The 27,475-nt window shown below is 49.0% G+C and overlaps 2 protein-coding genes across 7 annotated transcripts in view; one reads left to right on the forward strand and one right to left on the reverse strand.

The window, feature by feature from the left end:
- Positions 1-5,369, reverse strand: part of ESYT2 (extended synaptotagmin 2) — a 91,296-nt gene extending 85,927 nt beyond the window's left edge. For both annotated transcript variants that reach the window (XM_044765649.2, XM_014830484.3), the window contains exon 1: positions 4,914-5,369. In XM_044765649.2, the coding sequence (XP_044621584.1) occupies positions 4,914-5,225 (312 nt within the window). In that variant the 5' untranslated portion in view covers positions 5,226-5,369. The remainder of the gene's footprint in view (positions 1-4,913) is intronic.
- A 12,232-nt stretch (positions 5,370-17,601) lies between these two features.
- Positions 17,602-27,475, forward strand: part of DYNC2I1 (dynein 2 intermediate chain 1) — a 74,397-nt gene continuing 64,523 nt past the window's right edge. Inside the window, exons 1-2 of one of the 5 annotated variants that reach the window (XM_014830486.3) lie at positions 17,602-17,912; positions 26,814-26,867. In XM_014830486.3, the coding sequence (XP_014685972.1) occupies positions 17,898-17,912; positions 26,814-26,867 (69 nt within the window). In that variant the 5' untranslated portion in view covers positions 17,602-17,897. Of the gene's footprint in view, positions 17,913-18,066; positions 18,420-19,093; positions 19,145-26,813; positions 26,868-27,475 lie in introns of those variants that run through there. The other 4 variants (XM_070516943.1, XM_070516962.1, XM_070516956.1 and 1 more) reach the window with 4 other exon arrangements.

A 27,475-nucleotide genomic window follows, 5' to 3' on the forward strand; every position in this document is an offset into this window, starting at 1 on the left:
AGGCAAGACAACTACTGACACTGTGTAAGAACTATGCCCCACCCAATTCCAAAAGAACTCAAGATGACTCAGTGTTTAAGGCACAATAAGATCATTAAGAGTAAAACAGAACAGTCTATTTGAAGGAAGGTGGATGGGTACTTCCAGCTGCCTCAATGGTATAGAGCACAACAATCCAGCAATAATCTTGGCTCTAAGCTTTTTGGCAGCTGAGGCAAGAACAGAACTCTAATGTATTGCATAGGAGTTTCCATTTTCTGATTTTACAAGCTTAGTTCTGAATACATCACTATCTTCCCCTCCTCCCATGTCCAAACACTCCTTGTCTTAAGAGTAGTGTTCATATTTATGCCCACTAAGGGCTCCCTGTGAAATGGGAGAGCTGCCCTGAGAGCCGGGCCTGGGCCCCAGTCCAAACACATCCACTCCTCACCCCTGGGCCCAGAATAACCGTTGAGCCTCAGTTCAACCTTCCATCACCATCTGTATAGCTCCCTCCAGATGGGACCACTCAGGAATCCACACTGCTGCCCCACCCGGCTCTGATGCTTCCACCCTGCACCCCATCCCAGGATATGCCCCTGATTTCCCACCTATTCTTAAAAGTCCACAAGTGTGTCTGTAGGTACCCCCTCACCACTAACCACCTTCCATCCTCTCTTCTGACCCACCACAGCACTCGGGGGCCATCACATACTGCCTTGTTTCTACCCAGAAGAGTACACACGTGAAGGCAGGATGACCTCTTACACTTCTGCATTATTGTGGGTCCTCAGATCATTAAATGGAGGAGGAAAATTCATCTGAGGCAGCACTGTCATGGAAACTAAAGATAGCGACAACACAATAAAATGCAAAAGACCACAAATAGTACATTCTAAAATCATGCCATGATAAAATGTATCTAATATAAAACAAATCAATCTACAGGCTAAATTTCTCAAACATACATGATAATTATGTGTCGATACCTTGAATCAAAGGTAAGAGCTTAGAATAACTTAGAGAAAAACACATTTCTGCTGTTTACATCTTTGAAGCATGATTTCTATTGTTATTCCATCAGAATTAGCCAATATGGTATCAATGTGTAAAGGTACATTAGGTTTAAGGTAAAAATATTTACCTAGTTACTTTTTTCATTCATAAGCCCACTCCTTTCATTAAATATTCTTTAAAACATAAATGCCTCCAAATCTAAGTTGGAACAATAATTTTTAAAAGTTGTACAGTTTTAGCTGGAATTCCATAAGCAAATAAGTACATACAGCTTACCTAGTACTATAACAGACTGCCTTTTTCACTTATTTTTAAAAGAAATTCAATGTCTACATTTTTTTACGTGCTGAGATACAATTCGCATATGCCATATCGCTTGCAGGGTACAATTCAATGTTTTCTGGTATATTCACAATGTCTGTGATACTATTCAAGATTAAATGTTAGAACCAATGTAGAAATCCTTAAAACCCACAGAAAAGATAAAAGGTTCAGTAGGCCTAATGAGAACACTAAATTACCAGTTTTTGGTTCTTCACAGGATTAAAATCTATATTTTATAAATATACATAATATACTTAACATAATATAAGTTTATTACATACATTTTCAATTCACGTATTTATTTAAATGATTTATAGTTCAGTCCTAGCTCTATGTTCTCCCATGGTGGAATGTAACGTGAGGCTAAGATTCAACTGAGACAGAAGTATTAGTAAAACCGGACCACATAAGCTGATGGATGCATGTATTCCAAATTTAAATTCATTTTTTAAGTTTAAACTAAAAAACAGATATTTACCGCTTTACATCTAGCAACCTTGGGGCGTTCTGGTCCAACTGAAGGAAGCATTTAGATCCTAGACCACAGAGCCAGGCAGTGCTCTCAGTCCTTTTCCTCTCTGACTACAGTACGGCAGCAGAGTGGGCATAATCAAGAACCCCCAGCAGCATCCATATCCCTTCACAGCTACGAGGATGACTCCAACATTTTCTCAAAGTACATAATTGCTCTAGGATCCAACTGCTAAAGCTGTAATCACAGTCTAAAATAGCTAAACGGTGGTTCCTGATTTAGCTACACCAGTTATTTTGTTACAAGTCTTCACAAAATTTCATTAAAGTATAACTCAATGACTAACACCAAGAATAAAAGAAATATTTGCCTCTCTTTTACATGAGACCAAAGTGTTTTCTTCTCTTTTGTTCATTTGGTTCTTAGCCTACACATATTAAATTTGGCTAGAGTTAAATTCTCTTGAACTTCCCAGAAGAACTATGGGAAGAAAGCTCTCCTCAAAGAAAAGGTTGTACATGTATAGTACAGAACAAAGTATTAGAGTAATAAGAGACCAACTGTCAAAAAAGTTGAGTGATACTATATATGACAGGTTTGAGTCCCTACTTATTTGCAGCCACAGAATCAGCACTGACTGGCAGCAGTAAAAGCAGGAAAAAGGCAGATTTCAACTACCAAGTTCTAAGTTTTCAAGTAAACAAAAATAGCAGCGGAAAACTGTCCTTATTCATCTCTGTAACAACTCTTCAAGAATATTCCTCACCCATAGTCTAATTTTACAGGGGTAGACAATTAATATGGGTCAACACTGGTACAACAAAAAAGCCAGCCCTCATTCCATCAACCCAAACCTGCTAGGCCTTTTCTCTATTTATGGGGAAAAAAATAACGAAGAATAAAAAACAATGTATTTACATTAAAACTGTAGGACCAAAGTCCTAAAGAAGTATTACATGTTAAGTGAGGACCATTTTTCATATCCTAATAGTCTTCATTCAAAACAGTAAATTTTTTTCTCAAAGTATTAATATTCTTTAATTATTTTATTTTCCAATCCAGTATAAATTTTTACTGCACTAAATAAAAAGATGAAAAATTGTGAGTGAACATATCCAAAAGTGGGGTTAGGAGGTGAGTACCACATTACTTCATGTTTCCCTATGCTTCTACCCTGCTATGAATCACAGTTGTCAACCACATTATGAAAACGTGTACAAATATATCTCGTTTAAAGAAAAACACCAGCTGAAAGGTCAAAACCCCAAGAACCTAAGTATGTACAGTAAAAATCAAAGTACTACTAATACAGAAAGCTTAACTTTTCTCATGCATGGCTTCTATTATTGATTTGCTCCCTGGCTACAGCAGAATAAAAGCACACTTCTAGACAGTGTAATTCACTGGTTTTATTACGAAAATAATACAAGGCTATTACAATAACAAAAGTACATTAAAAAAATCGCTCTCAAACTCCAGACTCCTAGTGCTCTTCTTGGATAAGTTCACCATCAAGTTTCGCATGAATCCTTCCAGAAGTTTTCTAAGGCAGGCTTGTTTAAGCATAAAAGTGAGATGTGAGAGCAAATACAAATCCGGAATAGACAAGTGAAAAATTCTGGAGAAAATATAAATTCCTTACTCTATGTGATGAACTGATGGTTCATCAGTTTAAGGCACACGGAGGAAAAACCCAAGAAAAAAAATCTTTGGCTAATCACCCTTTTATTCTACTAAAAAATCCCCAAAAAACAAAGAATTTGTCCTGTCCCTCAATCTGGTAGCAATTGTATTTAACGTACTTTGTTATTAGAGCGTGCAGCTCACAAGGATTTTTACGAGCAAATCTGGTATCAACCAACTGCTGGACAGCCAACGTCGCACGCAAGTCAGCATCACCGATTCCTGCGAATTTCGGCCCGACTGCGCCCGCTCCTCGGGCAGCGAACCTCCTGCTCTCGCTGCCTTCCGGCGCCGTGTAAGTCGGTGCCGCAGACACCGGCGCACTCGAAGGTCCCCCCGCGTTTCCGAGCGCGGCTCCGTCCGGGCGCCCGGCTCCGCTCCCGAGGCCGCCCGCATCCCACCGGGGACCGAATGCTCCCAAGACGGCTCCTCCACGCCCTTCCTCCTCCGGGACGGCGACCCTCGCGAAACCCAGGCCGGCCGTCTTCACCCAAGTTCACACCCAGCCCAACGTGAGCGTCCGGCATCCTAAAATGAGCACGACTTCCCGCGGCCAGGCACCGACACCAGCTCGGGGTCAGGGAGGCAGCAAGAGACGCGGGAACCACTCCGCGCGCGTCCGCCTCCGTCAGAGCAAGGCCCGCCCGCGGCAAGGAAGACCGCAGCAGCGCGGCCGGCCCCCGGCTGGAGCGCACCCTCCGGGGACGGGCGCGGCCCCACACGTGACTGCCAGACGGGAGACAGACCTCAATCATCCCGCTCCGCAAAGCCTCGGGGGCCCTCGCTGCCCTCCGCCCGCGCCGCACAGCCGGGAACGCCGGAGCCGTCTGGGGCGGGAGCGGCGTGAGCCCCGCCCGGCTGCCCCTGCGCCATCCCCTAGGCACACTCCGGAGGCACCGGCGCCCGGCCGCAGCGCCAGCGCACGGGCGCGCCCACCTGGCGGCCCCGCTCACCTGGCGGCCCCGCTTGCGATGGGCGGCGGGGACGCCTGACTGAGACAGGGGGCTGACAGGGGCAGGACTCGGCTCCGGCGTCGCCCGGGCGGAGGCCCGCGGGACGCTGCTGGTGGTCAGGAGACCCGACCTGGGCGGGGGCGCCGGCTGACAGCGGCCCGGCCCGGGAACACAGGCAGGCTGGGGAGGGCACACTGACGGCGGTGCCGACCCCTGACCCGGGTGGGGCGGGGACCCCTGGTCGGGGCAGGGAGGCGGGGTGGCGGCGAGGCAGTCGGGCACCCCCGACCGGGGCCGTGGCGGGTGGGGCCCCCGACCCGGGCAGGAGGGCGGTGACCCCTGACTTGGGCGGGGCAGGGACCCCTGATAGGGGCCGTGGCAAGGGGAGGACCCGACGCGGGCAAGGTGGCGGGTGGCGACAAGAGACCGCGCGGCGGGGACCCCCGACCCGGGCGCGGCGGGGCCGCGCGGCGCCCACTCACCCAGGCGGGCAGGTCGCAGGCGCGCACCCCCAGGCGCACGGCGCGCTCCTCGTCCTCCAGCAGCGCCAGCGCGCGGCACAGGCGGCTGGCCTTGAGGCCGCGGCTGCGCCGGCACCACACGAGCAGCCCGAGAGCCAGCAGCACCCAGCTGAAGCTCAGGCCCAGGTAGCCCAGCGCGTACACCGGCAGCAGCAGCGCGAAGCTGCGCGCCAGCTGTGCCAACAGCCCCGCCACGTCCACGCTCAGCGCCGGGCCGGGGGGTTCGGCCCGGGCAGCGCCGGCCTCTGGGCCCCGGTCCGGGGCGCCACTCATCGCGCAGCCCCCTAAACGCTCGCGTCCGCCCGGCCGAGCGCCTCCGCCCGCGCGCCAGCGCCCCTCTGAGGGGTGCGCGCCGCCGCTACGGCCCGCCCGCCCTTCCGCCCGCGGGCGGCGTGCGACGTCAGCACGCAGCGTGGGCAGGGTGCCGCGGGCGGACGGGAGGGCGCGCGCCGGTGCCGCGACCGGGCGCGGCCCTGGGCCTGGTCCACGTCACAGCGCTGGGGAACGAGGTGGGCGGGGCTAGTGAGAGGGTCACCGCTCGGGGTGGAAGGAAGCGTCACAACGGGGGGATGGGCGGGTCTGCCGTGTGAGGTCTTCGCGCGGAGCGGGCGGGGTGGCTGTGTAGCGTCATCGCACGAGGAGAGCGGTCACGGCCCTAGGCCTGAGGCACGTCCTCTCACGGGGCTGGCGGTAACGTCATCTCGCGGGTTGGGGCCGCGCTGGGCCCGGGCACGCCCTCTCAGGGGTGGGCGGGGGCTGTCATGTGACGTCATCGCGCGGGTGGGCGGGGCGCCCCTGAAGTGGGCAGGCGGGCACCGCCCTGGGCCCGGGCACGCCCTCTCAGGGGTGGGCGGGTCTGGCGTGTGGCGTCATCTCGCGAGTGGGCGGGGCGCCCATGAAGCCGCAAGGCTGGCACCGCCCTGGGCCTGGGTACGCCCCCTCGAGGGCGGGCGGGGCCGTCTATGACGTCATCCCGCGGTGGGCAGTACAGCCCTGGGGCACGTCTTTTCAGGGGTGGGCGGGCTCTGCCCGCCGGCTGGCCGTTGGGACGTGAGGCGGGCAAGGGGGACGCTCGGGAGCGGCTGGCGGAGGTGGTCCTGGCTTCCGAGCGCTGCCGGTGTGCGGGCCTGCTCCGTCACCCGCCTCTGGGCCTGGGCCGACGGGTGTGTCGGCCGGGGCGTCGGGCGGTGCTGGCCCCGGCCGGGGTCACCGGGGCCTGCGGGCTCCCGCGGAAGGGGAGGTGACGCTCCGCGGGCCTTGCACTTGCCGAGTGCTAGGAAGGCGCTGTTCAGTGCACTGTCGCGGTCGTTTAACGACGACGGGGACATGTCCAAGGAAGCGCTGCTGAGCGGCTTCACGGTTGTGCGACTGTCGCAGTGCACGCGGGCACACAGCCGGGCCGCGGCCCTAGTCTCGCGGGAGCACCGTGGACGTGCCGCCCGTCGTTAACCGAGACGTCGTTAGGCGGCGCAGGCTGCCTTCAAGGTGTTAGCGCGCGCGCGCACTCCGTCGCGAGTGGTGCGCAGAGGGCGCTGCGTGGGAGGTACCGCTCTGCTGCTCCGGACTCTGAGCTGCCTTAGGGATGGGAAAACCCCAGCAGGATAGGCCTTCCTATGCGTATATGAAATGAAAGCGTTTCGGCTCAAATAACGTTCCCCAGGGGGCGCCCAGCAGGTGTCCTCAGCAGGATGCCAACCACTTCTCTGAAAGGTGCCCGCATCCCGCTGACTCGCCGTTAACGGTGCTAGGCTAGACCATGCTTGTGATTTCTGGGAAGCAAGACAGCTCTTGATCACTATGATTTGGCGGACTCAAATCAGGATAATTCCTAAGTGCTCTTGGGCGTATTCAGTGAGTTCCAAGGAAGTTTTAATTGTAACAATAAGGTTAGTTATTTCCTCTCTCTCTTCTATCCTTCATATCTTTATGCTGCTGGCAGCCTTGAATGATCGCCGTTAGAAAGGACAGGGACGATTGGAGAGAAATATAGCATGCTTGCACGTTTTTACGTTCTTGATTGATGTGTGTACTTCATATCACATGGGTTCTTCCCTGCCATGCTGCAGGGATTCTGGAATAATGGCTTGATCACTATGCAGGAGCTGCAGTGACAGAGCCTCGTGTCTTCAGGACAAAACAGCCATATCCCATAGGCCACTTTGCTGTGCAGATAGGAGGACAAAAGCCTGTAAGAAGAAGAGGACTGCCAACCAAAGACTAAACTGCAATCACAGCCCTGTTCGAGGCACTGAATAAAAGACTTGCTGCTAGCGTGAACTTTTCCAGTGGGCGGAGCATTTACATGCATTGGTGACTTTGCCAAGTTCTCATTAGTAATTCAAGTAGGCTTAAGTTCGGTGAGGGCAAGAACCACATTTATTGTGTCTATCGTCATATCCTCAGGCTAGCATAGTGCCTGCTGCAATGTGAATGAATAAACCACACCTCTCTCCTCCTCCGTCTGTGAGTCTGTCTGCAGTTATGTATACCTATATGTGTGTATGGCTATGGAGAAATGTGAATAGATATCTGCTATGAAAACATTGCTCTAGGGGCTTGAACACAGCTTCAGGCAAGGGCTCTAAACCTCAAGCAAGGGAAGGAAGTGGTTTTTCCTTTCTTGCTCTTCACCAAATTTCATTATATTAGTTGTGATATGTAAAATGGTGAGAACCCTTTTCCTATGTAACAGTGTAATGTTTTAATGCCACATTTCACTCAAGACTAAGTTACAACCTCAAAAGAAGTGATTGCCTTTTTAACATAGGAAGGAGCATGAGCTTTTCTGTCTTGTGGTCTTCCCTCTAGAGTTGTAGAATCACATCCCATAGATAAAGACTTGAGTGAACACAAGCCACATAGAAAGTCCTTCATGACTGCAATAACGTGTTTGATCTGGGGGCCCAGCGGCGTGAAATACACTGAAGACAAGTGTCCATGTTGTACACCAATCAGCTCCTGGCCTCAGCTGCCTTCCTGACCCCACTGAACTCCTGGCCACACCCCTGTCTTTAATCATACCAGCAAGGCTGAATGCATCTCATTCTGCACCGAGTCTGGTAACAGGCCCAGCTAGGTTCCGAGGCTTTTGCTAGCATTCGACTCTTTATACTCCTCAATCTTCTGTGACCTGCTCATGTTACCCCTTTCCTTACCTTCTGTGCAGACAGTTCTCCAATGAAAGGCCCTACTTTCTCAGAGGAAAGAAGAGCATCATTGGGAGTATTCTAGTACAAAACTGTAAAGTTTCAGCCTCTGCACTCATCCTTTCCAGTTTCAGAGAAAAGTGCTTTCTTCTGTTTAGGTTCTGTCTTCTGCTTTGTTTTGGATGCCCTCCCGCCTAGGTCTGGGCCTTATCAACTCTCCTGCCCACCTCTTCCACGTCTCCCTCTCTCCCTGTCCTACAAAGCCTTCATTGTAGAGGGTGAGAGCACACTGCTTCTTCCTTTTGTGCTGCACCCAGGACTCATTTTGCTCAAACGCACCAAGACTCCTATTCCTGTGTTTCTGATGTGCTCGTTTGTGACACAACCATTCTTTACCTAAGCAACCAGAAGAATCAGAAAAAGTGTGGTCCTTTCTTGTTTGCCCAGTTTATTACAAAAATCTCTTAATTGACTGGTATCCCTTTGATCCTACCTTCTTTAAAAGTTCCCCAGAGACTTTCCCTCCCTGGCACGGAGGAGGCTGTCGCAGGCCTACCTGAGGTGGCAGGCAGATTAGTCAGCTTGGTTATACCAGCACATAGATACACATATTGAGGATAATGAAAGCCAGGTTTCTCACTGTTGGAGATCTTACAAGCATGGAAAGGGAGAGTCTAGAAAGAACCCAGAGGTGTTGGACTGGACTTGGAGGCAGTATGAAGTCATATGTTTTGATATATATATATACAGATGGACATAGAGTTATATATGTATATCTATATTTGTGTGCATTTGTGTTACTTTATATATTTTCTATTTCTGTCTGCTGAGAGGATCTTGGAGCTTTCAGCGCCCCAGTACCAATAAGCACAAGGAGCTCCAGATCTTGGCTTCTAAATACCATTCTCTAATAAAAGGAACCAGGGATCTTTGGAGAAATAGCTGACTTCAGGGCTGGAGTGTGGAAGTACAAGATGAGCCTGGAATATTTTGTTATGCTAGAAAGTAAGAAAATGCTCAAAGAATCACACGATGTCGAAGGACAAGGGAGGCAACTTGAGGGGCTCCCACCGATTAAGTGTGGGACGATTTGTGCAGCAAAATCAAGGATGATACTGGCAGATTAGAACCCAGGGAGTAAAAAAGGAACCCATGAGTCCATACTGATATAGATGAAGGAACAAGTGATCAATATGGAAAATAAATAACTGGAGTGATGGAAGTAGAAAATCACCATTTAGCCATCATCATAGGGCAGGGGTGAGCTATCAGTGGGGGCTAAGGATGTTAGGTGGAGGTTCGATGAGGAATATTACTGGAATACCTTCTGCAAGATACTCATCAATCAGAAAAGGAAAAAATGGGGACTTTCTGGTGGGGAAAACCAGCAGACACCAACATGACCCAGCTACATGTCAACAGCAGAGCAGGGGGAGGGGAGACAGGTGGAAATTGTGAGTCCTGACATGACATGCTGAGTAGTATCGCAGCACTTCTGGGGCATCTCTCCAGAAACCTTGACCTGAGTGTGGCCTGGGGACTCACCAGACAGATGAAGTGTAGGGTCACCCTGTTTTTTTACTGAGAAATTGTAATTACTCCAGATTGCAGTGGACCGGAGAGACTCAACAACCACATGCAAAGTATGCTTCTGCGTGGGGTCTAGGCCACAAAGGAAAAGAAGTGTTTTGGGGATGGTTGGTGAAACAAGGGGAGTCCGTGGACTGGACAACAGAGTCATATTGACATGGACGTCCTGATGGGGAGGGTGATGGAACGGGGGCCATCCTTGTTTGGGGAAAATAGACAGTGGAGTATTTTGGGGTGATGGTATCTGAAGCTCTTTGTCAACTGACTCAGTAAAAGACCAGTGATCTTGGGTCAGTGTGTGTGGACAGATGCTGGATGCTGGGAGGCACCGAGCGCAGCGCGTGTGGTGGGAGGTACAGCGGAGACCTGGGTGATGCACACAAGGGAGTTCTTTGGACTCGCATATTTTCTCTAAGTGGGAAATTATTTCAAAAGTTATTTTTAAGTCTCTATTTCTATCAAATGGCCAATTTAAAATGCAGATTTGATTGAATCTCTTCCATGCTTATGAAATGTCTCCTTTGCTTCCAGTATGAAGTTAAAGCCCCTTCCTTTGCACGACAAGCAGAGCTCTTCTCAACTTGACCCTGCATCTCTATCCTTCTCTCTCCAGGGCCTGTGCGGTGTCACACTGCGTCTCCTTCCTCCCAAACTGTGCTGTCACCTGTCTCTGTGCCTTGGCACCTGCTGTTCCCTGTGTCTGGACTACGCTTCTTCTTTTGTCCTTTTGCAAAACTCCTATTCATCTTTCAAAACCCAATTTGTTTTGTCCACCTCTGGGAAGCCTTGTGATATTCCCTTCCCCCTGAGCTAATCTTATCTGTAACTTATGTTTACCTCTATGATTGCCCTTATCTACTGAATACAACTCGGCTCTCAGGAGCCCCAGAGGCAGCTCTCTGTGCATATAATGGGGAGCCCTAATATTCTTGGGGGCGTCTGAATTGCTGGTACATATTAGAGTCCCCAGCCTGAAGCCATATATCAAGTCACAAGCCCCATTTCAGTTTTTATCAATAATGAAGATGATATTTGCGTGGCCTTGCTGGCTCCTCTGCTCGGGTCTCACAAGATGAAACCAAGTGTTGGCTGAGCTGTGGGCCCTCTGAAGATGCTCGTCTGAGACCTCTCCCGAGTCCACTCAGATCATTGGCAGAGTCGGTTCATCGCAGCTGTGGGCCCAGTCCCCGACTTCTCTGGCTGATGGCACTGGTCACCCTCAGCTCCTCCCACAGGGCCTCCTCCGGGAAGGACAGTCTGCTTCCTCTTCTTCCAGGACAGCAGGCATGTTTCTCTGACATGTCACCTCCTTTTAAGGTCAGGCCCACTCAGGATAATCTCCTTTTGATTAACTCAGTCAGATGATTAGCAACCTAATCATGGGAGTGATATCTGTCACATCCACAGGCTCTGCTCACACTCAGGGAGACAGGGCTACTCAAGGGCACGGACGGCGGGGCAGCTATCTAAGGGCCTGTAGAGTTGCGCTCACCACAGTCTCTTCACTGGTTGGGAGAAGGGAGGGGAGTTAATGGGCCCTCTGCTATTCCAAAAAGTGCTCCAGTTATGGTTTTATATAGTAACGGATGACTTATAAATTTATCAAGGAAGGCTGTAATTTTGGTATCCCAACTATTTTTTTTGTTTTTGTTTTTCTCCTTTTTATAATAGAAAATTTCAAACATAATCAGAAATAGAAGGCTAGTGTTGTTAATACTCAAGTACTCATCACTCGGCTTCAACAATACAACGAGCTCATGACCAGGCATGTTTCATTTACCACCCCACTCTCCACTCCACCCTATCCCCACCAGCCAGGCATTAAAACAGTAGTTTTGAATGTGAATTCAGGACCAGGCATATCAAGTAAAGAGAATGGTGAGCAAGGAGGAATCTGTGCCAGTCGTGAGGTTGTGCCAGGTGGCACCAAGTGATGCGGTGGCATCTCTGTCCCCATGCTTGCTTGTTCCTTCGCCTGCTTCCGAGCTTTTTGTTTCTTTCCAGTGCCTGGAGTGAGACATTCCATGAAGCAGGGTGTAAGTGATTTAAGTATTTTATGTTCTAATAAAAGACCATTATCTGAAAAGAAGATGGAAGGGAGGCAGAGAGAATGGAAAGATAGAAGGAGGAAGGTAGGACTGGGGAGTGGAGCACGGTGATTAAGTTTGCAAGTGACCAATCCAGCCCTTGGAAGATTGGGTATCCCACCCATTTTTATCTTCCCCAAATGCTTATAACTTAGGTAATAACCTATAATAACAACCACAACAAATTGTTAATAACTAACATTTACTAAGTGCTAACTTTGAGCTGGTGCCATGCAAGGACCTTTACATAATTCCTCATTTAATCCCCACAATCACTCTGCAGAGTAAGTCCCTTATATCTCCCCTTTTTACTGAAGAGCTGACTGAAGCACAAGGTAGTAAAACAAACTGCCCATGTTCACGCAGCTAGTGAGGCTCATCAGGGACGGGAGCTCAGGAGTCAGCCTTCTCCCCAGCACGTTAGCCGACACTGGAGGTAGGTTTTGTGTCATACCCGCATACATGGACATGACAGTGGCACTGTATTTCTGTGACTATGAAAACTAGAGAGGCTGGGAGAGGAAGGCTCATTGACTTTGTAATAAAGTAGCTTATTACTGAGAAAAAAGGTTTTGCTTTGATCATAACCTGAAATTATAAGCTAGTTTATAGTCTAGTGAGGAAGATGGACATAAATTTTTAAATTATAGGCAAGAGAGTATGACAGAACTTTATAACAAATGTGAGCAGGGGAGGCTCTTTGTCAAAGTGTGAGTAGGAGTGAAGCCAACTTGAAGAAAGGGACAAGTGTTCCGGGCAGAGAAGCAGCTTGCACACAGGCCACAAGGCTGGACAGATGGTGGAGTCCCACGAAGCTCTCCCTCAGCTTCCACGTGTTCTCCACCTGCCCATCCTTCAGCCTGCAACCACAGCATTCTCTTCCCCTTTTAATGACTTCCCATTGCCTAACCTAACACTCTAAATCTTTACATCCTGCATTCAAGGCCCTTTACAGACTGGCCATGTCCCCCTTTTTGGCCTCATCTCCAACCATCCCAGCCGGCCCCGGTCACATGCCCTGTGCTACAGACCTTCTCTGCCCAGTCTAGAAGCCACTCACCACATGGGGCTTTCAGCACTTGAAATGTGGTTACTCTGAACTGAGATGTGCTGTAAGTGTAAAATACACCTGATTTTGAAGACAGTATAAAAAAAAGTGTAAAATATCATAATATATATGATGAAGTAACATTTTGCATATATTTAGCTGGATACAATATATTATTAAATTTGATTTCATCTGTTTCTTCTTACTTTTTAAAGTGTGAGTACTAGATAATTTATAATTACTGATGTGGCTTGAGTGGTACTTCAACTGGACGGTGCTGTTGTAGACACAGTCAGCTATTACATCTCCCCCAGCCCTCCTCACCCCTGCCTCCCTCTGAGCTTGTACCCATATTTGTTTTGCCCTCAAAATGTTCTTTCCCAGCCTCTCTGCCTAGTAGGTTATCTGTACTTCAAGTTCCATCTGCCATGAGGCTCTTCCTGACCTCATTCCTTTCTTCCAGGCAGACTTCGGTCACTTCCTCATTCACCGCATTTTATGAGTGGCTCCTACGCTTTCACGTTATTTAATGGTTGTTTGCATATTTCTCTCTCTAGCAATTATGAGCACTAGAGGCCCAGATAGCGTTTTATCTAGGTTTCTGTCTCCAGCATTCTATAAGTTCCTGGGTCATCAAATGAACTCAGTAAGCTAATCTGTGGAATAAACATAGAATAAATATTATCTGATGAAATGTAATTGATTGGCAAATGAGTTATTTAGAAGATTGTTTTAAGAAGTCTGAGGAGAGAAAGATTGTCTTAGTTTTCTTCATAAGTGTAAGTCCATTTACTCGGCAAAGACGGTGGGGACAGAGAGAAAGAGGAAATGGCACTGTGAAGCCTGTGAATCTGGCGCATCTGGGGAGCTCTAGGTTACTGTTTGCTGATGAAGGAAAGGAGCTGGTGAGAGCTGGGGTGGAGAGAGAGCTGGGAGGGATGTAAGAGTCCTGTGTTGGATGACTGGCTGCAGTGGGGAGTAGACTGGGGTAGAGAGTCCAGACCTGACTATCTCCTTTTTTATTGAGGAGGAGGATTAGCCCTGAGCTAACATCTGCTGCCAATCCTCCTCTTTTTGCTGAGGAAGACTGGCCCTGAGCTAACATCATGCCCATCTTCCTCTACTTTTTATATGTGGGACGCCTGCCACAGCATGGCTTGCTAAGCGGTGGCCATGTCTGCACCCGGGATCCAAACCGGCAAACCGTGGGCTGCCAAAGCGGAACGTGCAAATTTAACCGCTGTGCCACCAGGCTGGCCCCGAGACCTGACTATCTTGACAGGAGTTTGGACTGCCCTCTGGAGGTGGGGGTGTGGGCTTTAAGGGCCATGCCCGGGTCTTTCACATGGTGTGCTTGTGCCTAACTTTATCCTCACATTCAACAGTGTGAAGCTTTTCCAGTATCAGCTGTTTTCTCAGTTGATGAAGAGTGACATAGTGGTTAAGAGGATGGACTTTGGCATCAGACTATCCACCAGCCTCGCTGTGTGACTGTAGGCAAGCGAATGAACCTTTCTGATTCTGTCTCCTCATCTGAAAAAGAGTAACTGTGTATCTCACATGAGATGCTATGAGAATTAAATGAATTACCAAATGGAAAGTTAGTTTGGTGCCTCCTTTGGAGCAGTCCCTGAATAAATCGTAGCTATCACTGAGATTACCTTTCCTATTTTCATTTTTTCTCTCTCTTTTTTTTTTGGTGAGGAAGATTCTTCCTGAGCTAACATCTATACCAGCCTTCCTCTATTTTGTACGTGGGACGCTGCCAGAGCATCACTTGATGAGTGGTGTGTAGGTCCGTGCCTCAGATCTGAACCTGTGAACCCTGGGGAGCCAAACAGAGCATGTGAACCTAACTGCTATGCCACTGGGCCGGCCCCCTTCCTTTTCTCTTACGTTCCTCCTGAGTGCTGATGAGTGGAAATGAACAGGTAGTAGTGATTGATGTGGATTAAGGCTGCCCCAGCTAGAGAAGCCCAAGGTGACCTGGCCTACATGCCAAACTATACAACCCAGTGGACTTTTGTTATGGTATGAATTAGGACTGCCCCAGGGAGAGAAGCCCAGGGCATCCTCACCTACATGCCGATCTATATGGCCAGATTCGTATCTAAAGTTATATGACCGCACAAGAACCAGACGCCATCTGCACTGAAATCATTTAATGACTTTTTACATCATCTTTTCTTTTCTCCAGTAAAAATAAGTCACGTACCCATGCCTTATAAAATTAGCCCTAACCCTCAACTCAGGGCAGCAGCAGGAGCTCTGACTGCCCATGGGACCTGTCCCCATGCAGCAGCAGCAGGAGCTCTGACTGCCCATGGGACCTGTCCCCATGCGGCAGCAGCAGGAGCTCTGACCGCCCGTGGGTCCTGTCCCCATGCACCAGCTCTGCCTGCCCATGGGTCCTGTCCCCATGCCAGCGGGGGCAGCAGCAGCTGCTCTGCCTGCCCATGGGCCCTGTCCCCATGCCAGCGGGGGCAGCAGAAGCGGCGGCAGCAGAAGCTCTGACTGCCCATGGGTCCTGTCCCCATGCTATTCCACACTATTCTCTAAATAAAAGAGCACTACTGCCAGATCTTGAGAGTCTAAGAAATCTTTCTTTCGACTCCTTGGCTCACCGACCCTGCATCAGTGATATGTCCAAAACTAAAGTATGATAAAATATAAAAGGCTTAGATTGGATCTGTTAATAATTTCTCTAAGGCACAGAGCTGACTAAATGGCCTTTGTATCTGGAGCAAAGTAGATCCTGGAAATTGTAAACTGGTTCAGTATGTGACTCAAAAATACAACGTCTGCAAAATAAATTTTGTATCTACAGAAAAACCATGATATCAAAAGCATAGACTAGCAATAACATGCTCACTGATGTACTCCTTAACACATGATTTGAGAGCCTACTCTTTTTAGTGTGAAAACATTAAGTGCAATCTTTTCTAAGTAACATTTGCACACTGAAACTAATGCAAAACAGTTTGTGGAAAAATAGCTAAATGTGAGTTATAATGTCCATCACTGGAATAGCACCTACACCTCTCCAGTCTTGCATGTTTAAGACTGGCTTTTATTCTAATCTTCAAATAAAATAATTCTGATAAAATAAAATCTCAGATGCACAATATGTGTCCTAAAGTTTCTGTTTTCTCATCTTTTGTTTGGTATAAAAACTCATTCTATCAACAACGACTTTTTCAAATGCTTAGTGATTCCTACTACTCTTACAGGGCGGTGCTACCACACAAAGATGGGGTTCTCCTACCTGGTGCGGGTAATGGGCCACTTATTAGGGCATTAGCTTTTGAGAAAAGAAAAAAGCTTTATTGCGAGGTTGACCTGCAAGGAGACAGGAGGCAAAAGCTCTCAAATCTATCTCCCTGATCCAGGATTTGGGGCACAATTTAAGAGGTGAGGGAGAACAGGCTGGCGCTTAGAAACGGGGGGCTGGCAGGTTTCAATTGGAGGGCTTTGAACATTTATGGTAAGGTGTGGGAAGGGCTTTAACGCTGGGTCTTCCTAGACAACAGACCCCTTGCCTCTGATGACAGGCCGACTTTCAAGTTCCAGTCCTGATCTGATCCTCTGGTTCTGTGCCAGGGAGAATCTTTGGTTCTGGGGTCATTTCCGGTCAAGATTTTCTCCTCTATGCATGCTCTGGCTACTTGACTTGCAAATTTTTGGCTTGCCCCTGAGAAACCTTCTGCTGATAAGATAGGGTCAGTTTGAACTGGTCCTAGAGGGCCCGTGGTTACAGTGTGTTTTATCAAATGACAACATATGGGAAAATAATTTTTAAAGTGTAAAGCCTTATACAGATGAAAAGCTCTTTTCATTATTGACATGAACTTGCCAAGTCGAATTTTGGGGGCCTTAATCTTTTTGCTTTTAAAAGGTGGGACGTGAGGTTGCTTTCAACGCTGTCTCAGCACCTGAACGCTCCGCCTCTCCTGTACCTGGGTCTCTGAGGTTATGGTGTAGCCGGGTAAGAAGCAGTAGCCTCAGTTTCCTCATTGTAGCTCTGGGTATCTGGTGGTGATATCCGCTCGGTGGTGCCGCCTGCCCGCGGGGTCAGCCCAGATTTCTCCGCGCCATCAGTGTTGCCCAGCCCCCAGCCCAAACCTAACTCCAACCGGGCAGGGGACCCGGAGCCCCTGTGGGAATTAATAATCAGAAACCTAATTAAAATGGAGTGGGAGGCCAGAAGGGGGGAGCCCAGCAAGAAGCAGCCAGCCTTCCTCTGCCCGAGGCCGAGGGCTCAGCCGAGAGAGTCGCCACGCGGACGACGGAAAGCCACCACACGCCTAGCTCTCCATTCCTCCATGGACACCGTTCACAGTAGCCCCAGCTTCCTCCTCCCCTTGCGGCTCACACTTGCGGTGGCTGCCATGGCTGCAGACCCCAAATTGCAATTCTTTGTTGATCCCAAATAAACCCTATTTTGCTGGAGAGATAACTGACTACTTGTTTAAGATCAACATCCCCCACATGGCTCTAACCCAAACCTAACAGCGGACCTGGCAGGAGGCCCATACCCGCAACGATGCCCCACGAAAACGAAAAGTCCCACGTAGCGCGCACCCAGGCTAGGCAGCCTCCTGCGGCCCTCTGCCTTTGGGCCCGAGGGAGCTCCGGGCCAGCGATAACTCGGCCCTTCGCTGCACGTGCCTGCCGGTTGCTAGGACACGCAGGCGCACTGGGTATTGCCGCGGGGCATGCCAGGTCACCCATTGCTCGACCCTCCGCTACTCTCTCCTTCCCGTTTCGCGGGGCACGCCGGGCCAGCGATTGCTCGGCCCTCCACTGCTCCCCACTGCCGGTTGCTTGGAGTGGGCCGCGGGGCATGCCGGGCCAGCGATTGCTCGGCCTTCCCCTGCGCCCCACTGCCGGTTGCTTGGAGTGGGCCGCGGGGCATGCCGGGTCAGCGATTGCTCGGCCTTCCGCTGCGCCCGCCTGCCGGTTGCTAGGAGTCGAGGACGCCGCCCGGCCGAGGGTGCTGGCGCCCCGGTTCGTGTCCGCTGGCCTCGCCCGGCCGGGCTGAGGGCAGCGCGGCCGCCCGGGACTGCGAGCGGCGATGGAGCCCGGGAAGGTGGGTGCGGGGGCAGGCGCGGGCCGGGGGCCGGCGGCGTCCTGAGGCTGCAGTGCCCGCTCGGGGACCGGCGGCGGCGCGCGCGGGGCTCAGTCGCTCCTGGCGGGGCGGACGCCGCGGGGAAGCTGCCGAACCGGGGTGACGGGTCCACCGCGCCCCGTCCCGCCTCTGGCGGCCGTGCCCCCGCTGGTTCGCGCCGCCTCACCGGACTCTGCCCGGGCGCCCAGCAGACGGTGTCGCCGGAGCCGCGTTAGGACGGAGGACGTGGCCGCGTGGTGTAAAAAGCCCAGTGTCGGGCGGCACGCCGCGGCAGAGTCCCCTTTCCACCGTCGAGGCCCACGGTTGTGTCTTTTGTTGGTTCTCAGCATCCGCTCAGGCCTTTGCTTCTGGCCGGGCGGCGCCGGGGCGGCGGCCGAGCGCTGGTCGTGTCCGCCGTGGCGCGGCTGTGAACGTCTGGCTCGCACTGCCTGAAACTGGAACCGTCGCGTCCCGGCTTCAGGGCTGCAGGTGCGCCCAGGTCGCTTGAGGTTGAATTCTGGCTTGTGTATTTGCTGTGCGGCCCTGGGAAAATCACTTCACGTGTCTTGTCTCCTGGGTCACAAAATCTGGACGGTAATAGTGGGGTGTTTGTGAGCCTTAAGTGATGTTTTATACATAGAAGCGCTTAGAAAAGTGCTTAGAACAGTGTTATTAACGCTCAGTAAATGGTAACTACTGTTATTCTTGGGGTCTGTTGATTCCTCACTAAAAGATGAGAAATTTAGTTTGCATACGTTTCCTTCTGCCTTCCCTTCTCTCTGTTATTTTTGGTTTTTTTCTATCATTTGCTTTTATAATGTTGAGTAATATTCTTTATTTGTGTTTTATGTTATATCGACTTTGATAGTATCTTTTAACCTCTCGCTGGTTGTAATTAGGAAGTTAGTGTCCTATGCTACCCTCCGTTTATCTTTAAGCCCGTCAATGCCCTGGCCTCTGTTATCTTCTATAACATTCCCTTACAGTTTTGTAGGTTATTCTGTAACTTAAGCTTTCTGTGATTTGTTTACAGGTTGATTTTTAAAACTGAAAAGCAATAAACACTGTAATATCACGATATAAGCAGCGTTCACTGCATAACTAAGTGGCGTGATTAGACCAAAGAGAAAAAGCAGTCCTGTGTACCTGCACCAGCGCTCCTTGGAGGGCAGTGTTCCTGGGGTCAGGGTCAAGGTCATCTTTCCTGTAGTCAGGTAGTTGTCTTACAATGGAGGTTGCTTCGGATTTGGACCATGTCTTTCTTTTTTTTTTTTTTTTTTTTTTTTTAGATTTTATTTTTTTCCTTTTTCTCCCCAAAGCCCCCCAGTACATAGTTGTGTATTCTTCGCTGTGGGTTCTTCTAGTTGTGGCATGTGGGACGCTGCCTCAGCATGGTCTGATGAGCAGTGCCATGTCCGCGCCCAGGATTCGAACCAACGAAACACTGGGCCGCATGCTGCGGAGTGCGCGAACTTAACCACTCGGCCACGGGGCCAGCCCCTGGACCATGTCTTTCTTAAGTGGCCCTTTGATCTTTGTGTATTTCCATTTGTCAATTCTTTTTGGCAAAAAACAACATATGATTTTTTTAACGTTATCACATCTTTGAGCTTATTAATCAGTCATAATGTCTGTTTAATGAAATTTGCTTTAAAAAAGTTCTTCCCAGAGCTCACTGACTTTCTGTTCTAATTAGGGCTAATTGTTTTGTAGACCTTCGCAGGGTGTCATCTGGGAATTTCTTTTTTTGTACTTCTGGGTTTGGTCTGCTGTTTCTTGGATCCAGGGTCATCATCTTTCTTGAAATCCCCTCTTTTTTCCCCCGGAGTAGATTCTCAAATATGTTTTTCAAGAAGTGTGAGTAGGAGGCAAATTATACACTCTGAGAAAGCCTCTGTTACACTGACATGCTTGTCTGGGAGTTCGCTCAGCGTGGAGTTCTAGGGTCGGAATGATTTCTCCAGGATTCTGAAGACATTCTGCTTTTGTCTTCCAGCAGTCAGTTTGGTAACATTTTCTTTCTTTCCAGAAGATTCAGGCAGTCTGTCCTTGGTTTTCTGGACGTGTCTGGCAGTGTGTCTGTCGTGGGTCTTTTTTCATTATTTTTGACATTCGATCATCCCTTTCAAAATGAAGACTCAAGTCTACCTTCACTTCTGGAATGTTCTGTGTTTCCCTCTATTACCTTCTCCCTTCCTTCTTCCTGAAACTCTTGTTCAGTCTCCTGTTAGGTGTTGAACTCATGGCTCATATTTTTGTCGATGGAAATAATCCATAACCAATCTGTAAATGAAAATTTGGTTGAGTTTATTCTGAGCTGAAATCTGAGGATTATAACCCGGGAGAGTCTTTCCACAAAGGAACAGAGCACTCCAAAGAAGTAGGGGTACATAGGGCGGTTATATACCCTCAAAGAGGATGTTTCACATGATTGAAATGTCCCTCCCACAATAGTCACAAGATTGCCCTGTCAGCACAGTGCTTGATGGACACAGCAGGTAGTGGGTCTGCTATCTTGGAGGGCGTAGCAGGAGGCAAGTCTATTGTCTCGAGCTGAGTGGTCACAGGTGAGCGCAGCAATCAGTTCCTAGCCTAAGGGAAGATGCTTAATCCTTAAGGAGATGCCAACAGTTGGGAGAGGGAGGGAAGTTGCACCTTTATCTCAAGGGCCTTTTGCTCTTGCCATAGGGAATCTCTAAAGCAGATATACAATGCATGTTCAACAGCCACGGTCAGGCCCTTTTGGAAAGACAAGGTCAGGCTGAATTAGGTTTATATCAAATGGCTTCCTCATATTCTCCAACATATCCTATTGCTTGCCATTTTTATTTGTCATTTTCCATCTCTTTTTTTCCTATATTTTGAGAGATTTCTCCACCTTTATTGTTAGCTTCATCTGCTTAATGTTTTACTTTGTCAGTTTTAATTTTAATATTAAGAATTCTTCCTTGTTCTCATATTGCTCCTTTTTATAGCATGTTTTAACTTGTGCTTATTGTATTTTAAACTTTTTTTTTTTTTTTGCTGAGGAAGATTAGACCTGAGCTAGTATCTGTGCCACTCTCCCTCTATTTTTTTATATGTGGGTCACTGCCACAGCATGGCTGATGAGTGGTGTATATCTGAACTTGAGAGCCCAGGCTGCTGAAGTGGAGTGTGCCAAACTCAAGCACTACACCACAGGGCTGGCCCCTAAAATTCTTTTTGAGGATATTATTGATGTGCCTTTTAAAAAATAAAGATTTCTCTTTATTTTCTTGGATTATTTTTCTTTTAGGGTCATTTTCTCTATTTGTTTATCTTTTTTTCTTTCTTTTGTTGGCTTTTTCTCAAATGCCTTTTTGACCTTTAATATTTATGAATGAAGTACAAGTTTAGTTAAAGTAAGTTTTTGAATAGCAAGGGTTTGCTCTGCTATTGCTTAGCTCTGGTTCCCTCCTAGGCCTCTTCATGAATTGCCAGCAAAGCCCTTGTTCTTAGCTGCTAAGGCAGGATCCCAGAGCAGGCCCTGAAATTCCTGAGGGCTCTTCAGCCACCCACGTCTTATCAATAACCACATATCCCCACAGACATGTGTTTGCCTCTTGGATCCCAAGGAGATCTTTCCTCTCTTGTGTCTTCTGTTATCTGGCTGGAGTAGTTCACCTAGGTGATTACATTTAGCATTACTTTGATTATCTTGGGTTTTTTTTCTGGTACTTGTTTATTACGTAAATATTTCAAAGTAGCAAAAGCAAGGGAATACAGGGCTGGATGTTTCCCGGCAGCTAATGAATACCTATATTAGGTGCTCAGTTGCAAGTTGGTCATTAGCTTTTTAGCAAGTTAACCTACTGATCATTAGAACCTAATTATGTAATGATCATAGCGTTAGGGACTAATAATTGTAGTTTGTTTCATGGAGTAAAGGGAGTGCTAAAGGCTCAGTGAGGTGATGGAATGAAGCTGTGCTGGGCTTTCTGGTGGTGTTTGGTGTGACGTTTGTGGTGCATCGAGCTTTGCATTAGGTGCATGTCAGTGTACTTCTTTGCTCACATAACTGCCGTCACTAACGTAAGCAGTTTTGTATTCTTTATTGGTACTAAGATCATACCAACGTTCAGTATTTTGTAGCTGTTCTTAGACAAGTAAAACTTAACGGTGAGTTTGCAGGCATTACGCCTGCTGGGGAAGAGCGGTGGCAGTGTGCCAGTGGTAGTTCTTTCAAAACATTTTAGGTACCTTGCTTTTGACTTTTATTAATTTTTACGCTCCACAGAAATTTTACAAATTTCTAAATTTTTCTGTTATATACCAAACAATTGGCAATGTGTGAGTTTGTTAGCATCATGAAATTTATTAATCATAGCTTGAAAGATGTAAACATATAAATGTTTGTATTTAGGTTACCCTTAGAAGGAAATACATTCCTACCCTTCTTTTTTTTTTTTTTTTTTTAAAGATTTTATTTTTTCCTTTTTCTCCCCAAAGCCCCCCGGTACATAGTTGTATCTTCTTTGTTGTGGGTCCTTCTAGTTGTGGCATGTGGGACGCTGCCTCAGCATGGTTCGATGAGCAGTGCCATGTCTGCGCCCAGGATTCGAACCAATGAAACACTGGGCCGCCTGCAGCGGAGCGCGCGAACTTAACCACTCGGCCACGGGGCCAGCCCCTCCTACCCTTCTTTTTAAACGTTGCTGTGAAATACAAGCTGTGCTGTAGCAGTTCACTCTGAACTGGTGTCGACTGTTTAGGTTGGTGCAGTGCTGTTCATTCTGTTTTTATTTTATTTTATTATTTTGTGAGGAAGATTGTTCCTGAGCTAACATCTGTGCCAGTCTTCCTCTACTTTGTATGCAGGATGCTGCCACAGCATGGCTTGATGAGCAGTGTGTAGGTCCGCATTGAGGATCTGAACCTGTGAACCCCAGGCTGTGGAAGCAGAGAGCGTGAACTCAACTGCTGTGCCACCGGGCCGGCCCCTCATTCTGTTTTTAGAAAGGCTGAATGTTCTCGGGTAAATCCAAGGGTTGGTCTTCACTAATCCAGTTGTGGGGTTCTCCTGCACGAAACTTTACCAATGTTTTAGTGGCTTCTGCCAGCCTAAGGCCTTGTCAGGGACGACCCAGCCACCTGTGAGTTCCTATCTGGGAAAGCTCAGGGCTGTCAGAAGAGTGATAGTTTGTTCAGCTGATGCCTGGATAGGCCTGCCCCGCTTTCTTGGCATATTTGCAATTGCACATCCTTCCTCTGTCCTTTTGAGATGTCTGTGTGTCTCTACAGCCCAGGAGTGTCTTTCTCAAGGACCTGAGAGCTGTCCTAGAAATGGAGTGCTCGGGAAGGATGGGGCCTCTGCCTCCCAGTCTCTGTGGGAAGGCAGGACCCTGACTTGGACAGCTGCAGCCCGCAGACACAGCTGGCCTGGCGGCATTTACACTGACCACTCCTTTGTGATTTTCCCTCCCCTGGCTGCTCCCTTTCACCCATGCAGTAGCCCCTGCACAGATGAGGATGGAGCTCAGCTCTCCCCTGCTGCTGGCAGTTAGCCAGTGTCGGGCTGTTTGTCTCTGACCTCTCCCCACACTGCTAATCTGCAGCCAGGCCTAGAAGGGACTTAGTCTGGGGTCAGCCTCTTCTGCAGATGAGACTTGATGCTGCCAGAGCTGAGGTGCTCTGTGCCTTGACGTGGCACCCTACATTAGGGCCAGCATCTGCAGAAGCAGCACCCCAAAACCAAGTATTTGTCACCGCAATGTTGGAGACGAGCTACCTGCTCTCAGCCAGGTGGTGAGCAAACTGTGGTGTGTTAATGACCAGTGGGGGGGGGGGGGACAGGAATAAGCAGTGGAGAGATCAGTAATCCCACCTGGTTTCCCTTTTCTCCCCTGGCGACCTCACTGCCAGGGAGTCATCAGTTACAGTTGAATAATAATGAGAATGAAGAACAGCCAAGAACCAGAATAGGCCAAATTTATTAATTTGTTACTAAGTAATTGAATTTGATAATAAGAAAAAATTAAGACAGCCAAAGGTAAACTATGTCTCAGTCCTAAAGCTGTGTGTGACCACCTCCCCCTCTGGGTCTTTTGGCAAGTGTGCTAGTCTGTCACCCTCTAGGCTGGGTGGATCACAGCCGTCTGCGGCCTCCGGTGGTCCTGCTCCTTCCAGCCTGTAGTCCTGGGAGTTGTTGCTCGTGTCATGTGGGGACACCACCCCTGGGTTCTCCAGACTAGATCCCCGTGGGCCAGTGGTGCTGCAGACACAGTTAGGAGCTGTGCCTGCCGCTGCGCGAAAGGCTGGGCTGGGTTTGTGGCAGGGACTGGGCAGGAATGATGAGTTTAGACAAATGTGTTAGAAGAAGACACAGTGGAACTTGGTGATGGGTCGTGTCTGACCTGAGAGCGGAGTGTAGATGCCTCTTCTACCAGGCCAGTCTTGGCAGCAGCCTGGCCTCCGAGTCCAGCATGCTGAGGGAGACTTAATCCCAAGGGAGAGGTTTGCCGCCCAGTGATAGCTGTTCTCCAACTGTTTACAGAAACCAAGCAACTTAGCTCCTGTGAGCGCTTGTCAACATGAAGCTAACTGGGTACTCTGAGGTTTAGCTTTAGGTTTTGGCAAGTGAGCCAGCGAGCGAGCGGTTGCTCAGCTGTTGAAGGCAGAGGGGAAGCACAGTGCTGCCAGGCCAAGACCCCCGTAAGTGCCTGGTTGAGTCAGTGCAGCTGGTGGGAGTTACGTCCACCGAGGGGTTTGGAAGCAGGTCTGGGTGATGGAGCTGTTTGATTGGGACGTGATATTCCAGGGATCTGCATGCTGTGGGGAAACTGCTTTTCTCGAAATAGGGAAACAGGACCAGAGGGGCTGCCTGGAGACACCGAGCCCCAAGCATGACCCTGAGAGTGAGGTGTGGCTTTACTGCCCCTGAACCTGGTTCAGAAATAAACATGGTAAATAGTGTAAAGAGGAACTGGTGAGGTTACCCAGAGTCTTCTCCTTAGTGATGTAGGCCCCAAGGTTGAAGAGTTGTGGCCTAGGAAGAGCAGGAGGGAGGCACGTGTGGCCTGAGTGGCCACTGGAGGCTGGGCCGTGCCTGTGGTCTAACACTTCCTGGGGCGCTCTCCTTTCCTTCTTCAGATTTCAGGATGAGATGAAAGGGTTGTGCAGAGCATTCCTTTGAGGCCCTGCGTTGACGGGATGGGAGTTAAGTCAGTTTAACCCACTTTATTCTGGAGGCAGATGAAAGGAATTTGAAGATTAGGGTTCTTTCTGTACAGTTCTCCCAAGAGTTTTGTCATGAAAAGGTATTAAACAGTTCAGCTGACTTACGGGATCAGACGTGTGAGGTATTGGTTGGTGGCTGGGGCGCGCTCTCTGGGAGTTGCTGTCTCCCTTCTTCTGTCCATCTTGTGCACGGTGGTCACGTGGTCCAGGGTCTCTTGGTGTGGGTGTTTGGCTCCATGAAGTATGTTCTCGGATTTGCTTGGCATGGATGGAGCGGTCCTGTAGCTTGAAGTTGTGCTGTTTGGGGAGCTCTCCCAAGTTCTTGTTTGTTTTCAGGATGGGGTTTACTCCTTGCTGGGGAAAATGCTACCTTTCTACTCCGTGCTTAGAGAGGCTTTTTCTTTTTCTTTTTTTTTTTGAGGAAGATTAGCTCTGAGCTAACTACTGCCAATCCTCCTCTTTTTGCTGAGGAAGACTGGCCCTGAGCTAATATCCTTGCCCATTCTCCTCCACTTTATATGTGGGATGCCTACCACAGCACGGCTTGCCAAGCAGTGCCATGTCCGCACCTGGGATCTAAACCAGCGAACCGCAGACTGCCAAAGTGGAACGTGCGAACTTAACTGCTGCACCACTGGGCCGGCCCCTGGAGAGCCATTTTTTATTTAACTTGTCTACCTGCTCCCCAAGGCAGGGGCTGAAATGTTGGTCTTCAAAAGACCTTGGCCAAGCAGAGGGTAAACAAATTAGGCCCCTTGTCTAAAGCGCTGTGCCCATGCACGTGCTGGGTGTGCATAGTTCCTGGGAATGTGTGCGACACACGGGGCTGTGATGGGCAGGAGGGAGCTCTGTGTCACTTTAAAGACTAAGAAATGTAAAAGAGGAAAAAGGGAAGGACAGCATCAGGACTAAGCAAGGCCAGGGCCTGAATTTTAAGTGCTTGAAGCTGGGTTTCTGTTGGCGAAGACTGAAGAGGCAGAGGAAGGATCCTTTGGTCTCTGTCGGAGTTCTGTTGCCTTCAGGGTTTTTTATTTTAGCAGCATAAGTAATATAATTACAACCATTAAGAAGCCCAGTCCGATGGGTTTTCTGATGGATTTACTCTCCGCATTCCTGGCTGGTGCCTTTCCACCCCTGCAGTTTTCCACTCTGTCGTCATCTCTTCCAGCAACACAGGCTCTCTTGGTTGAGTTGGACCATTTCCTTGTTATCCACTGTGTGTGGAGGGTTGTGTTGCTGCAGCTTGGCACCTGGAGCGGGCAGCTGCCAGGCAGGAATGGTGCAGCAGGGTCTGTGTGAGTCTGCTCCAGAGGCGGCTGCTCCTCAGGCAGCCAGGGACGGTGTTGCGAGGGGGCCTGGGCACAGACAGGCCATGGGTGACGTGGGAAGGTGAGGGTTACGTGTTACCGGGGCCTAGCCGAGCCCTGAAGCGATGTGAACGTTTACATTGTGAAGTAACCAAAGGCACACATTCTATAATCACTTATAGGAAATTTTAGACAAGTGAATGATTTTTTAAAATCTGCATTTCTCTTAGCTTTTGTTACGGTAGATAGACTGATTTTCTGCATATTGAGCACTTATTGCCATTGACTTAAGTGGCCTATTGAAAAAGTGGCTCAGTAGAGTGTACAGACTTGGACATTTTAAACTTTAAAAATTCTAACTTTATACTTTTATTTTTAGAGGAGATCCAAAGATGATACTTGGAAAGCAGATGACCTCAGAAGACACCTTTGGGTAATGTATTTTAAGATTTACATTGGGCTCCATTTGGACCCTGGGAGTCTCCTTGGGCAGTCTGGCCTGGTTCACAGTGCTGCACAGCTTTGGTTACGTGGGGCCCAGTGCAGAGGCGTTTGATGCAGAGGCAAAGCCATGTGGCTAATAGCTCCCAACTGTTGTGAGGTAGGGTTTCCTAGCCCCGCACAGCGCCCACCAGCTCACTCGGGGTTCTGTGGTGGTTCAGGGCTCAGGCAGGCTGTGGGTGTGTGTCTGTGTGTACTTGTGTGTGTGTGGTATATTTGTGTGCATGTGTATGTGTCTTTGTGGTGTGTGCCGTGTGTGTATGTGTGCGTGTGTGGTATATTTAAGTACGCATGTGTCTCTTTGGCTGTGTGTACATGTATGTGCTGTGTGCATTGTGTGTGTGTGTGGTCTGTGTGTGTCTGTGTGGAGGGGACTTGGGGGTTGATGTGGAGACCTCCTGAGAGTCTTATAATGGGGGTTCTTGTTCTTTGGGTGGGACCCAAGCAGTTAGTGTCTGATACTTTATGACATAGCTTCAGTGTCCCTTTCTTTCTCTTTCTAATCCGTGGAGTATTTGAGCTTTGATTTGCCAACAAATG

Source organism: Equus asinus, chromosome 1 (assembly GCF_041296235.1).
Source record: "Equus asinus isolate D_3611 breed Donkey chromosome 1, EquAss-T2T_v2, whole genome shotgun sequence".
In the NCBI taxonomy this organism is placed as follows: Eukaryota; Metazoa; Chordata; class Mammalia; order Perissodactyla; family Equidae; genus Equus; species Equus asinus.